This window comes from Grampus griseus (genome assembly GCF_964374135.1).
Source record: "Grampus griseus genome assembly, chromosome: 2".
NCBI lineage: Eukaryota > Metazoa > Chordata > Mammalia > Artiodactyla > Delphinidae > Grampus > Grampus griseus.
The window spans coordinates 143140405-143156487 of NC_139018.1; the positions used below are offsets into that span (position 1 = coordinate 143140405).

The 16083-nt window shown below is 44.4% G+C and overlaps 1 protein-coding gene across 3 annotated transcripts in view; it reads right to left on the bottom strand.

The window, feature by feature from the left end:
• Nucleotides 1-16083, bottom strand: part of IL16 (interleukin 16) — a gene marked incomplete at its 5' end in the record, with an annotated part of 116217 nt that overhangs the window by 71130 nt on the left and 29004 nt on the right. For all 3 annotated transcript variants that reach the window (XM_082649020.1, XM_082649018.1, XM_082649019.1), the window contains one exon: nucleotides 11635-12047. In XM_082649020.1, the coding sequence (XP_082505146.1) occupies nucleotides 11635-12047 (413 nt within the window). The remainder of the gene's footprint in view (nucleotides 1-11634; nucleotides 12048-16083) is intronic.

Here is a 16083-nt window from a genome sequence, read left to right on the forward strand (position 1 = left end):
AAACAGAAGGAAAGGGATGAAGGAGAAAGGAGAAGAAAGAGGAAAGAGAAGGTGGTTTAGGTAAGCGTCAGTCCCACCTGAGTGGGCTCCCTTCCCTTTGCCTCAACATCCTAAAGGGCATTTAAAAATACTCTTGCCAGGGGCTTCCGGGAAGATGGCGGAAGAGTAAGACGCGGAGATCACCTTGCTCCCCACAGATACACCAGAAATACATCTACACGTGGAACAACTCCTACAGAACACCTACTGAACGCTGGCAGAAGACCTCAGACCTCCCAAAAGGCAAGAAACCCCCCACGTACCTGGGTGGGGCAAAAGAAAAAAGAATAAACAGAGACAAAAGGATAGGGACGGGACCTGCACCAGTGGGAGGGAGCTGTGAAGGAGGAAAGCTTTCCACACACTAGGAAGCCCCTTCGCGGGCGGAGACTGCGGGTGGCAGAGGGGGAAAGCTTCGGTGCCGCGGAGGAGAGCGCAGCCACAGGGGTGCGGAGGGAAAAGCGGAGAGACTCCCACACAGAGGATCAGGGCCGACCAGCACTCACCAGCCGAGAGGCTTGTCTGCTCACCCGCCGGGGCGGGCGGGGCTGGGAGTTGAGGCTCGGGCTTCGGTCGGAGCGCCGGGAGAGGACTGGGGTTGGCGGCATGAACACAGCCTGCAGGGGGCTAGTGCGCCACGGCTAGCCGGGAGGGAGTCCGGGGAAAAGTCTGGACCTGCCGAAGAGGCAAGAGACTTTTTCTTCCCTCTTTGTTTCCTGGTGCGCGAGGAGAGGGGATAAAGAGCGCTGCTTAAAGGAGCTCCAGAGACGGGCGCGAGCCGCGGCTAAAAGCGCGGACTCCAGAGACGGGCATGAGACGCTAAGGCTGCTGCTGCCGCCACCAAGAAGCCTGTGTGCGAGCACAGGTCACTCTCCACACCGCCCTTCCGGGAAGCCTGTGCAGCCCGCCACTGCCAGGGTCCCGGGATCCAGGGACAACTTACCCAGGAGAACGCACGGCGCGCCTCAGGCTGGTGCGACGTCACGCCGGCCTCTGCCGCCGCAGGCCCGCCCCACACTCCATGCCCCTCCCTCCCCCCCCCTCCCTGAGTGAGCCAGAGCCCCCGAATCAGCGGCTCCTTTAACCCCGTCCTGTCTGAGCGAAGAGCAGGCGCCCTCCAGAGACCTACACGCACAGGCAGGGCCAAATCCAAAGCTGAGCCCCTGGGGGCTGTGAGAAAAAAGAAGAGAAAGGGAAATCTCTCCCAGCAGCCTCAGAAGCAGCGGATTAAAGCTCCACAATCAACTTGATGTCTGTGGAATACATGAATAGACAGCGGATCATCCCAAATTGAGGAGGTGGACTTTGAGAGCAAGATTTATGCTGTATAGCTGTGCTTCCACCATTTGTCCTAGGGTTCTATCCATCCGTTTTTTTGTTGTTGTTGTTTTTTAATTTTTTTCTTAATAATTTTTTTATTTTAATAACTTTATTATATTTTATCTTACTTTATTTTATTTTACTTTATCTTCTTTCTTTCTTTTTTCCTTCCTTCCCTCCTTCCTTCCTTCCTTCCTTCCTCGTCCCTCCCTCCCTCCCTCCTTTCTTTCTTTCTTTCTTTCTTTTTCATTCTTTCTTCTTCTACTAATTCTTTCTTTCTACTTTTTCTCCCTTTTATTCTGAGCCGTGTGGATGAAAGGCTCTTGGTGCTGCAGCCAGGAGTCAGTGCTGTGCTTCTGAGGTGGGAGAGCCAACTTCAGGACACTGGTCCACAAGAGACCTCTCAGCTCCACATAATATCAAACAGCGAAAATCTCCCAGAGATCTCCATCTCAACACCAGCACCCAGCTTCACTCAACGACCAGCAAGCTACAGTGCTGGACATCCTATGCCAAACAACTAGAAAGACAGGAACACAACCCCACCCATTAGCAGAGAGGCTGCCTAAAATCATAATAAGTCCACAGACACCCCAAAACACACCACCAGACGTGGACCTGCCCACCAGAAAGACAAGATCCAGCCTCATCCACCAGAATACACTAGTCCCCTCCGCCAGGAAGCCTACACAACCCACTGAACCAACCTTAGCCACTGGGGACAGACACCAAAAACAACGGGAACTACGAGCCTGCAGCCTGCAAAAAGGAGACCCCAAACACAGTAAGATAAGCAAAATGAGAAGACAGAAAAACACACAGCAGATGAAGGAGCAAGATAAAAACCCACCAGACCTAACAAATGAAGAGGAATTAGGCAGTCTACCTGAAAAAGATTTCGGAATAATGATAGTAAAGATGATCCAAAATCTTGGAAATAGAATGGACAAAATGCAAGAAACATTTAACAAGGACCTAGAAGAACTAAAGATGAAACAAACAGGGATGAACAACACAATAAATAAAATTAAAAATACTCTAGATGGGATCAGTAGCAGAATAACTGAGGCAGAAGAACGGATAAGTGACCTGGAAGATAAAAGAGTGGAAACAACTACTGCAGAGCAGAATAAAGAAAAAGAAATGAAAAGAACTGAGGACAGTCTCAGAGACCTCTGGGACAACATTAAATGCACCAACATTCAAATTATAGGGGTTCCAGAAGAAGAGAAAAAGAAAGGGACTGAGAAGATATTTGAAGAGATTATAGTTGAAAACTTCCCTAATATGGGAAAGGAAATAGTTAGTCAAGTCCAGGAAGCACAGAGAGTCCCATACAGGATAAATCCAAGGAGAAATACATCAAGACACATATTACTCAAACTGTCAAAAATTAAATACAAAGAAAACATATTAAAAGCAGCAAGGGAAAAACAACAAATAACACACAAGGGAATCCCCATAAGGTTAACAGCTGATCTTTCAGCAGAAACTCTGCAAGCCAGAAGGCACTGGCAGGACATATTTAAAGTGATGAAGGAGAAAAACCTGCAACCAAGATTACTCTACCCAGCAAGGATCTCATTCAGATTTGATGGAGAAATTAAAACCTTTACAGACAAGCAAAAGCTGAGAGAGTTCAGCACCACCAAACCAGCTTTACAACAACTACTAAAGGAACTTCTCTAGGCAAGAAGCACAAGAGAAGGAAAAGACCTACAATAACGAACCCAAAACAATTAAGAAAATGGGAATAGGAACATACATATCGATAATTACCTTAAATGTAAATGGACTAAATGCTCCCGCCAAAAGACACAGATTGGCTGAATGGATACAAAAACAAGACCCATATATTTGCTGTCTACAAGAGACCCACTTCAGACCTAGAGACACATACAGACTGAAAGTGAGGGGATGGAAAAAGATATTTCATGCAAATGGAAACCAAAAGAAAGCTGGAGTAGCAATTCTCATATCAGACAAAATAGACTTTAAAATAAAGACGATTAGAAGAGACAAGGACACTACACAATGATCAAGGGATTGATCCAAGAAGAAGATATAACAATTGTAAATATTTATGCACCCAACATAGGAGCACCTCAATACATAAGGCAAATACTAACAGCCGTAAAAGGGGAAATCGACAGTAACACATTCATAGTAGGGGACTTTAACACCCCACTTTCACCAATGGACAGATCTTCCAAAACGAAAATAAATAAGGAAACACAAGCTTTAAATGATACATTAAACAAGATGGACTTAATTGACTTTTATAGGACATTCCATCCAAAAACAACAGAATACACATTTTTCTCAAGTGCTCATGGAACATTCTCCAGGATAGATCATATCTTGGGTCGCAAGTCAAGCCATGGTAAATTTAAGAAAATTGAAATTGTTTCAAGTATCTTTTCTGACCACAACACTATGAGACTAGATATCAATTACAGGAAAAGATCTGTAAAAAATACAAACACATGGAGGCCAAACAATAAACTACTTAATAACGAAGTGATCACTGAAGAAATCAAAGAGGAAATAAAAAAATACCTAGAAACAAATGTCAATGGAGACACGACAACCCAAAATCTATGGGATGCAGCAAAAGCCATTCTAAGAGGGAAGTTTATAGCAATACGATCCTACCTTAAGAAACAGGAAACATCTCAAATAAACAACCTAACCTTGCACCAAAGCAATTAGAGAAAGAAGAACAAAAAAACCCCAAAGTTAGCAGAAGAAAAGAAATAATAAAAATCAGATCAGAAATAAATGAAAAAGAAATGAAGGAAATGATAGCAAAGATCAATAAATCTAAAAGCTGGTTCTTTGAGAAGATAAACAAAATTGATAAACCATTAGCCAGACTCCTCAAGAAAAAAAGAGAGAAGACTCAAATCAATAGAATTAGAAATGAAAAAGGAGAAGTAACAACTGACACTGCAGAAATACAAAAGATCATGAGAGATTACTACAAGCAACTCTATGCCAATAAAATGGACAACCTGGAAGAAATGGACAAATTCTTAGAAATGCACAACCTGCCAAGACTGAATCAGGAAGAAATAGAAAATATGAACAGACCAATCACAGGCACTGAAATTGAAACTGTGATTAAAAATCTTCCAACAAACAAAAGTCCAGGACCAGATGGCTTCACAGGCGAATTCTATCAAATATTTAGAGAAGAGCTAACACCTGTCCTTCTCAAATTCTTCCAAAATATAGCAGAGGGAGGAACACTCCCAAACTCATTCTACGAGGCCACCATCACCTTGATACCAAAACCAGACAAGGATGTCACAAAGAAAGAAAACTACAGGCCAATATCACTGATGAACATAGATGCAAAAATCCTCAACAAAATACTAGCAAACAGAATCCAACAGCACATTAAACGGATCATACACCATGATCAAGTGGGGTTTATTCCAGGAATGCAAGGATTCATCAATATACACAAGTCAGTCAATGTGATAAACCACATTAAAAAATTGAAGGAGAAAAACCATATGGTCATCTCAATAGATGCAGAGAAAGCTTTCAACAAAATTCAACACCCATTTATGATAAAAATCCTGCAGAAAGTAGGCATAGAGGGAACTTTCCTCAACATAACAAAGGCCATATATGACAAACCCACAGCCAACATCGTCCTCAATGGTGAAAAACTGAAAGCATTTCCACTAAGATCAGGAACAAGACAAGGTTTCCCACTCTCACCACTCTTATTGAACATAGTTTTGGAAGTTTTAGCCACAGCAATCAAAGAAAAAAAGGAAATAAAAGGAATCCAAATTGGAAAAGAAGAAGTAAAACCGTCACTGTTTGCAGATGTCATGATACTATACATAGAGAATCCTAAAAATGCTACCAGAAAACTACTAGAGCTAATCAATGAATTTGGTAAAGTAGCGGGGTACAAAATTAATGCACAGAAATCTCTGGCATTCCTATACACTAATGATGAAAAATCTGAAAGTGAAATCAAGAAAACACTCCCATTTACCATTGCAACAAAAAGAATAAAATATCTAGGAAAAAACCTACCTAAGGAGACAAAAGACCTGTATGTAGAAAATAATAAGACACTGAGGAAAGAAATTAAAGATGATACAAATAGATGGAGAGATATACCATGTTCTTGGATTGGAAAAATCAACATTGTGAAAATGACTCTACTACCCAAAGCAATCTACAGATTCAATGCAATCCCTATCAAACTACCACTGGCATTTTTCACAGAACTAGAATAAAAAATTTCACAATTTGTATGGAAACACAAAAGACCCTGAATAGCCAAAGCCATCTTGAGAACAAAAAATTGAGCTGGAGGAATCAGGCTCCCTGACTTCAGACTGTACTACAAAGCTACAGTAATCAAGACAGTATGGTACTGGCACAAAAACAGAAAGATAGATCAATGGAACAGGATCGAAACCCCAGAGATAAACCCACGCACATATGGTCACCTTATCTTTGATAAAGGAGGCAGGAATGTACAGTGGAGAAAGGACAGCCTCTTCAATAAGTGGTGCTGGGAAAACTGGACAGGTACATGTAAAAGTATGAGATTAGATCACTCCCTAACACCATACACAAAAATAAGCTCAAAATGGATTAAAGACCTAAATGTAAAGCCAGAAACTATCAAACTCTTAGAGGAAAACATAGGCAGAATACTCCATGACAGTAATCACAGCAAGATCCTTTTTGACCCACCTTCTAGAGAAATGGAAATAAAAACAAAAATAAACAAATGGGACCTAATGAAACTTCAAAGCTTTTGCACAGCAAAGGAAACCATAAACAAGACCAAAAGACAGCCCTCAGAATGGGAGGAAATATTTGTAAATAAAGCAACTGACAAAGAATTAATCTCCAAAATTTACAAGCAGCTCATGCAGCTCAATAACAAAAAAACAAACAACCCAATCCAAAAATGGGCAGAAGACCTAAATAGACATTTCTCCAAAGAAGATATACAGACTGCCAACAAACACATGAAAAAAATGCTCAACTTCATTAATCATTAGAGAAATGCAAATCAAAACTACAATGAGATATCATCTCACACCAGTCAGAATGGCCATCATCATAAAATCTAGAAACAATAAATGCTGGAGAGGGTGTGGAGAAAAGGGAGCCCTCTTGCACTGTTGGTGGGAATGTAAATTGATACAGCCACTGTGGAGAACAGTATAGAGGTTCCTTAAAAAACTACAAATAGAACTACCATATGACCCAGCAATCCCACTACTGGGCATATACCCTGAGAAAACCATAATTCAGAAAGAGTCATGTACCAAAATGTTCACGGCAGCTCTATTTACTATAGCCCGGAGATGGAAACAACCTAAGTGTCCATCATCAGATGAATGGATAAAGAAGATGTGGCACATATGTACAATGGAATATTACTCAGCCATAAAAAGAAATGAAATTGAGCTATTTGTAATGAGGTGGATAGACCTCGAGTCCGTCATACAGAGTGAAGTAAGTCAGAAAGGGAAAGACAAATACCGTATGCTAACACATATATGTGAAATTTAAGAAAAAGAAATGCCATGAAGAACCTAGGGGTAAGACAGGAATAAAGACACAGACCTACTAGAGCATGGACTTGAGGATATGGGGAGGGGGAAGGGTAAGCTGTGACAAAGCGAGAGAGAGGCATGGACGTATATACACTACCAAACGTAAGGTAGATAGCTAGTGGGAAGCAGCTGCATAGCACAGGGAGATCAGCTCGGTACTTTGTGACCGCCTGGAGGGGTGGATAGGGAGGGTGGGAGGGAGGGAGATGCAAGAGGGAAGAGAAATGGGAACATATGTATATGTATAACTGATTCACTTCGTTATAAAGCAGAAACTAACACACCATTGTAAAGCAATTATACTCCAATAAAGATGTAAAAAAAAAAATACTCTCGCCATTTGGAAAAAGACAGTGAGTCTGGAGTAGCCAAGGAGTCTGTGCATTCCCTCCTTTGAAAAGTCTAGGTCTGATACATTGCGTTTTTGTTTATTAGGTTGGGGAGTCTGGCTTTGAACATTCTTCCCCAGGGGTCTGGAAGCTCCTCCTGAAAAAGGACCCTGCCAGTCCCTTAATGCACAGCACAGATCCAAATGCTTACTCCAGATTCCGCACACCGCTGCCCAGCTTTGACACATCCCTGGGTAATGATTTACTTAGTCCTAATTGTGCCAAACACAACACATCCAATAAGGCTTTTTTTTTTTTCAGTTGGCTGTTTATCTAACTTCCTCTTTTTTAATTTTCATATTAGGCGTTTCTAGAGAAGAGCCTGATGTCACAGGGCCTCTTTCCAGATGTTGTTTTGAAATCAGTGTAACCATGGCATTGCTGGAAGCTGAGGAGTCCATCTGGGCCAACTGAGTCATGCCTGGGTGCAGGGCAGGAGCCAGGCGGGGGCTAGAGTGTCCCTGCGAGAAGGGACAGGGAGGGGGGTGTTACTGAGTACACAGAGACTCCTCCAGAAAAGGATATTGGGACAAGCTGTCACCTTTGCCTTTCTGCCCTGGCACTGTTGATACAGGACCTGCTCAGACAACTGAAACATTTACTTGCTCAGAACTCATTCATGGATAGTTAAAGATCACCTGTGCTCCTTAAAAAGAAAAAAACAGTCTTGGGTTCAGAGCTGGCCAATACCCCTATCTGCCTTCCCAGTTCATCCCTGCCTCGAACTTGACGCGAATGCACATCACTCCTCCCCCCATCTCAGCAAACAAACCACTTTCCAGCCTCTGAGACTTCTTCCTGTCCCTCTGCCTGTTCGTACTGCTAGGATCTGGACTTGTCTACTTGGAGATCCTGCTTTCACCCCCTCCGGGTTGCCCTTCCCCAAATAGAAACAGCACATTCCTCCTCAGCACCCCCACGATTTCCCTTACAGATCTGTAGCCGCACCCCGAAACAGGAATCATCTGTTTCATCCCTGTCTTCCTCATTAGCCTATGAGCATTGCAAAACTACAAGTCTTGCCCACGGCCTGGCACATTTAATATATGCTATTGAATTCATGAATTACTTAATTACTCAGTGACAGTCAGCATCCCCATCCTAAAACAGAAATAATAATAATAGTATTTATTAAGCAATTCCTATGTGCACTGCACTGTGGATTTTCTTATGTAAATACTTATAGCTTTATCCTAAGAAAACTCATATATCATTATTAACATTCTCCATTTCATAGATGAGAAAATGGGCACACAAAAAGGTAAAGTGACCAACAAGGACCTACTGTATAGCACAGGGAACTCTGCTCAATATTACATGACAACTTAAATGGGAAAAGAATTTGAAAAAGAATAGACACATGTATACGTATAACTGAATCACTTTGCTGTACACCTGAAACTATCAATATCACAGCACTGTTAATCAACTATACTCCAATATAAAATAAAAAGTTAAAGTGAATTGTCCAGGATCACACAACTGGGAAATCTGGACTCAAGGCCAAGCAGTCAGACTAATGAGCCCACGCCGCCAGCCCCTGTGCCATACGGCCCACCCTCGCCCTCGGAAATACAAATGCCGCTGTGACTTCCTTCCTCCCAGGAAGGAGACAATGAGATAGAGCTGTGAAAACATGTTTTAAACCAAATTATGGTGCACATGTGAATCACAGAGAGACGAAAAGGTGGAGTTTATCGTTGACCCCTTGCCAGTTTCCTGTCCTATGCCTGTTCATCTAGCTTCCCCGGGTCTCCAGCCTCCTGTCACTGGACAGGCGCCCAAAACGCAGCTCGAGACACACTCTCCTGTGCACGGTGGCCCACGCATAAGCACTCGGTGCCTCCTGCCCTCATCTTTGCTCACACAGCTCCTTCCACCTAGGATTCTCTTCCACCCACCCCTGCTTTGTCAGATCCTGCGTCCTTCTGGCAACATCTCACCTTTTCCCGATCATTTTTGCAGCCCTGAGTATTTCCCATATTAGAACAGGCCACCTCCTTTCCCCGGGGTAGGTCAGGTCAGAACTTGCAGTTGAACTTGCTGCCTCTCCCCCCCCTCCATCCTTCCATCGACAAATCCCGTTGGCTTTGTCTTGAAAATAAATGCCTACCCTGAGCATCCTCAGTGCCTTCCCCATGACCCTTTCAATCCAGCCACGTCACTTCCGGCCTCGGTTATTGTCGTAGCTCCGCTAACCGGCCTCCCTACGCTCCATTCTCTGCTCAGCAGCCAGAGTGCTCCTGAAAAGGATCGGGTCACTCCCCTGCTCCGTCTTCCAAGCCTTCCCCATCCTTCTGAGAGTAAAACTCCACGTATGGTGCCTGGCTACCACCCCGACTCCATCCTCCCCTGCTCTCTCCTTCCCTGAACCGCCCGTGCACCCTATTCTCCTCCAGCATTCCACAAGCACATTCTTCTCTTCCTGTCTTCGCACATGCTGTTCCCTCCACCCGGAACGCTCTTCCCCCCTGATGTTCATATGACTCCCTTCTCTGCTTCATTCATTCAGGTCATGGCTCAAATGTCACTTCTTTGGAGGAGCCTTCGTGATCACCTTTTCAAAAAGGGCAGTGACCCCTCCTCATTGCTCTCTATCCCTTTATCCTGCTTAATATTTCTTCAGAGCCCTTCACTCTTTAATATTATAGCATATGCTGAGTTGTTAACACCTGTATCCCCCCACGAGAAGAAAAGCTGCCCAAGGGCAGGGACTGAGTCTGGTTTACTCCCTAGAACAATGCCTGACACCGGTCGGTACTCTGTAAACATGGACTGAATGTACTGATACCCACCCCTAGAGATGTGCCGCCTCCTTTTGAGCCTCCAACAGCCCCGTTGGAGTGTATTCTTTGTTCCTCCACTTGAGACAAGCTCCTTGAAGGCAGGGGCTGGATCCCTATTGTGCCTGGCACGTAACAGGTGCTCAGGAAATGCTTGTTCAGTTAAATAGAAGCAAGTGAAAAGTTCGTTCTGGAGTCCGCTGGAATCTCCAAATGATTTTTAAATTTCATTTATGTGAACTCTGACCTGGATAAATTGGTATTGTCATTAATAAACTTGACTCTCAGTTGGTGGATAGTATACTGGTCATATCATTGGTGGCAAACCAGGAGCCTGGCCAGGCTCCCCCAAACCCACTGAGCTGCTGTTCCCTCCTTCTACCCTATCGGGTGAGCTCAGCTCTCATCAACAGAAGCCATCTTGTGGGTGATGGAGCACCCTAGGCTGGGTGGGTCTCTTGAGGTAGCTGCTTGTGTGTGGAGATTATTGGGCCGGACCTGCTAACCTGTTATATAATGTTACATGATGGTGTTTACTATTCATGTGTTAAGCAATGATTTTCTTCCTCAAGGAAAGATGCAAGAGCACTGCATCTCCTCCAAAGGTACCGGAACACCTTCCCTATTTGCTGTTGACAGTCACGTGACTGTGCCCAGCGGGGTCTTGGCAGTAAGGTGTGGGAGAAGCTCCTCGGGGCTGGCCCACCCCTGAGCGAGCCGCACTGGCTCCAAGGTTCAGGGCTGTTCGGACCCTTGAGAAATCCTGCCTTTGATGGAAGGCTGAGGGCATAGGACTTATAGAGACTAATTCGAGAGTGAAATCCTTTAATCAGCCTCTATCTCACAGTACCCTGCAATTTCCACCGTGCTATAATAACAAAATTGAAATACTGTCTAACAGAAGAGAAAACATTCCGTATCTTGGCAAGTCTCCAAACCCTACTTAGTTTTCCCTCTCCCCCTTCCTTTATGGCTCTGCCTGCCAGCCCTCACTCACACCTGTGTTGGAACTGGCAAGGGGCACCTGGGGAACGTTCTCGGTCAGCATTCAAGTGCAAACTCACTCAGGCTGTACGCCTTGCCCTGCTCGACCTTCCAGCTCCTTCTCAGTGCGGGCCTTATAAGTCAGCTTCTATCAGGTTCTCTACTGGATTCGATCTGAGCTGCCTGTGGTGTGCTGGATACTGTCTGTCTGGAGATGAGCCCTTCCCCGTGTATTGCACCTGGCATTTTCCAGCAGGGACCCAGGCTCAGTTTACCTGGGGCTGACACCGTATCTCAAAGAATGTCTCAAGCAGGAAGGTCAACTGAGCCTGATTCACTGCCGTGCTCCTTGTCATCATTCCAGTGGGCCCTGCCTCAACTTCTTCCCTGCTCTCGTTCAGAATGAGAACTCTGTGCCTTCCTGACTTTGGAATAAAAAAAACGCGAAGACTTTCATTCACAGCACCGGAAGGCAACTGCAGCCTCCTCCAGCCCCACAAATCCTGGGCGTACCTTCATGAAGAGCATCCTCCTACAGTTCTGGCCTCCATCACTCCCAGCTGCCTGCAGTGGAGCGGCCTCGGAGGACAGCGTGAGATCAGGAACGCTGTCGGGCCCGGCCTCTGACGTGTCTGCCAGCTGCACAGATGAGAGGAAAAGTCCCTCCTTGCCGTGGCTCAGGGAAATCTCAAAAGGATCAGGATATCTCTCATCGGGGCTTGAGCCATCGTCACTGGTCTTGGCATTACACAGGATCAGGGACCGGGAGATGGACCAGAATTTTGTGGATTTTCTGCTCTTTCCAGAATGGCTGTGTGGCTCCATCCTGAGGGAGGAAGTAAAGCTGCCCTTCTTCCTTTCCTGATCTCTGGCCCTCGGTGGACGGGTGGCGACCAAACCGGGTTTAGCCACCACTTCATGGGTCCCTGGAGGAAAGAGAAAATGGGAAGAGGCAATGTGACTTGTTGTGGACAAGTGGAGAGAGACCTGAGTCCTGGAACTGAGCCGTGAGTGCCTGGTGCGGTGCCCGTGAGACAGGACAGATGGAGAGATCATCCTTCAGTATCACTGGCCCTTCCAGGGTGCCGGCCACACGGGGTTCAGTGAGCCCAAGTGTTTTTACCACGCCCTCCACTCCCAGGATCCCGGAGACCAGAGCTTCTCTTATCCAAACCCTCCTTCTGCACGCAGGGACACCAAGGCACAGAGAAGGAGGCTCAAATGCAAAGCCACAAAGAGCATTTGCAGGAGAGGCAGTGATCAGATCCCGGGAAGAATTTTAGAGATCACAGAGACCTGTGCTCTGCGAGATTTTTAAATGTAAAAGCCGTTCTTCAGTCAAAAGCGTACAGGGAACTCCAGACTCTAGAGCAGATCAGGGCAAAGGGGAAGACTAAGCTGCCCCCGCCAGTCCCTTCTTGCTAACCCTGGTAACGTCTGTATCTTCTCCACAGAAACCTGAGAATTCACAGAGCCCAGGCTGAAGACTGCTGACGTCTATGCGCTCCATTCTCAGATGAAGAGCCTACAAACTAGAAGGATTGGGAGTCTCACCAAACGCTGACCCATCAGTGTTGTTTTGAGTGTAAAACAAGGTGAATCAGGGACAGTTCGTGCCAAAGGGCTTAGCACACAACAGGTGTCTGGCAAACCTGTGTGCCCTTTCCTGGGACCAAGGTCACACCTGGCCGGTATCACAGCCAGGCCGAGGGTCTCTGGCTCTGTCACCTATTGCCATGGGATCAAACTCTCACAGGCTGATGGATCAAAGACTGGCTTCACCCATCAGGTCAACGGCATCACTTTCAGCCCAGCCCAGCTCAGCTCCGCTTCACCTTGAGGGGCCTGCCACGGATTCAGTCTCCGTGAGGCAGGTGGTGAAAGGGGCCCTGATGCTGCATCCAAAGAAGTTCTGACTCAGGCCCAAGCCACAAAACAAGCCTGTTGCCAGAATAACAAATGTGGGATGCTCTTGGCCCACGGGTACTGCTGTTCGTGCACAACTAGTATTGAATAAGAAAAAGCAGAGGCCTTCCAGCATTTCATCAAGTAGGAGCCCTTTCACATTACATAATCCCCCCAAAGAGAACTTCTTTTAAAAGAAGACAGTGTTTCTCAATACCCAGTTGCCCCATTTTATTGTTTTCTGTATTAGCCTTTGAATTTTATCAATTTATCCACCAATCATCTATAGCAGCCAATAGCAATGAATTAAAATGAATGAATGGATAACTCTTTGAGAGCCTACTCTATACATCAGGCACTCTTCTGAATGCTTTAGTATAAATTAACTCAATGTTGGTCCATTTCATCAAGCACCCTCTGGCCAATATCCCAAAGTCCTGTACTCTGTGTCCTTCCATCTCGAACACACTAAGTCCCCTACATACAAACCTTCGAGTTGCAAACTTTCAAAGATGCGAACATGTGTTCGCCTGTCCAATCACATAAGTGAGTTCACGTGTCTGGCATACACTGTCACGTGCGTGCATCCTCTACAAGTGGTTGTGCTTTTGTGTACTTTACTGTACAGTACTGTATAGAGTGCAGTATTTTTATCTCAAGCCCAGGATGTCCGGAAGCAAGTGTAAAAGCAGTGGTGATGTAGCTGGTACTACTGTACTTTTCAAGGTACTGTACTGTAAGATTAAAACTGTTTTCTTTATTTTTGTTTTTGTTTGTTTTTTATGTATTATTTGTGGGAAAAGTATCATAAACCTATTCCAGTACAGTACTATATAGGCGATTGTGTTAGTTGGGTACCTAGGCTAACTTTGTTGGACTTAAAGAACAAATTGGACTTACGACCGCGTTCTCGGAACGGAACTCATTTGTTTGTAGGGGAGTTACTGTAATAGCAAAACCCCAAGCACAGATGAATGCAATCCTCCACTAAGTTCCATAGCTGCTTGCAGGTTTCTGAGCCCTGCAGGGGACATGCCCACTCCTGAGCAGATTGGTTTCATGAAACATTCTGGCCAACAACTGTACTGTGTTTCCATGGTTAGGTTGATCATGCATTCTCAATAATGACTATTTCAAGACTTCACTGTCTTCAAAACTAGATTTACCTCTCTCCTCATCATAAACAGGTAATGTCACCTTCTGCTTCATAGAAACACAGAAGTTTTCAGATAGCAATCCCTCCCAAATTTCCACCATCGAATATACAAATCCATTTGCCATCCATACATACCTGTCCATACCCTTCGTAGTGAAACGTTTGCCCTCCTGTTGAGGTCAACCCACCCATCCGTTCTCGGGATACCACTCAGTTCTTTAGACTTAACAACAATAAAAATGATAATTGCTAACACTTATTTAGTGCTTATGATGTACTGTTCTAATTGCTTTACCATTTAGTTCTCACAAAATCTACTGTAGGTTCCATCAATATCCTCATTTTACAAAGAAAGATAACTGAGGCACAGAGAGGTTAGGCCACTTCCCCAAGATCACACAGCTAGAACACGGTGAAAGCAGGAATTCAAACAGGCAGTCTGACTCTGGAGCCTGCATCTTTACTATGGCTCCACACCGCCATTTATTAGCATCTTTCTTTCACCTCATTCTCTCCCTCTGTTCTGGGTTTTATCATCAGCATGTAAACATATTCAAATTGTCTGTCTTTTAAAAACTATGTGTTGAATCCCTATCTTCCTCTTGTTACCTGCCTCTCTTTTATCCCCTTCATATTTTTTTTCCTTTTTCTTTATTATAAGAACACTTAACATGAGATCTACCATCTTAACAGATTTTTAAGTGTACAGCCCAATGCTGTTATCAACAGGCACAATGTTGACAATGGACCATTCTTCTGTCCTCCCTATCTTCTTGAACAAACGTTTTACACTTGTACTTTCTGCTCTCAGGCTCACCTCCTCTTTGAGCCACAGCCCACAGAGTCTGCTTCCTTCCCCGAAAACCACTGAAACTCTTTTTTTTAAAAAATCAGTTCTGCATTTTACCGAAGTCATGAACCCAAGTTCAGAGGGCATGGTCTGCTTGCTCGAAACCTGCTTCATTTCTAGAGGATTCATTCACCTAAATATCAATGCTCAGATCTATTGGCTGAAGAATACAGAGAATTCAAGCTTTTACCGTAGTTCTTTTTAAAATTTTTTACCTTCTTCTCATCACTAGCCTTTACTTCTGGATGTCATCATTCAAATCCAAATTGTAAATTTCTCCTTCCTGCCACCATTCCCCAGCACCGGCGATCCTTTGCATTCTGCCAATGCAACATCCCAGAATTTGTAGCTCTCAACACCAGCACCACTATAGGGATTAATATATCCAAACTTCTTTGCATTTCGTTCAGCTTCATGAGGATTCCCTATAGTTCACCTGGGACTCATGGAGAAGGAAGTGTGTGTGTGTGCATGTGTTGGTCACAGCCAGAACTGGTCCATTAGGTATTTGAAATATTGAAAGACAATCAAAGTTTAAAATCCTTCTGGACTTTTGCTGGTGCTATACAGAGGGGATATAAATCCAGAATTGCCGATGCCACCACATGGACAGGGCTGCCTGAGAGTGAAGCCAACACAGAAGGTACAGAACCCACAGGGGAAGAAAAAGAGAGAAAGGAAGGAGGACAGAGAGAAAGAGTGAGAAGGACGAGCCTAGACAATGCCATATGAACACCTAGATTCAGCCATGCCTGAAGCCACACTATCTATTCACTTAGACAAACGAATAAAACTTCTTTTTTGCTTAAAAAAATCCTACTGGCAGGATACAAAATTAATGCACAGACATCTCTGGCATTCCTATACACTAATGATGAAAAATCTGAAAATGAAATTAAGAAAACACTCCCATTTACCACTGCAACAAAAAGAATAAAATATCTAGGAATAAATCTGCCTAAGGAGACAAAAGACCTGTATGCAGAAAATTATAAGACACTGATGAAAGAAATTAAAGATGATACAAATTGATGGAGAGATATACCATGTT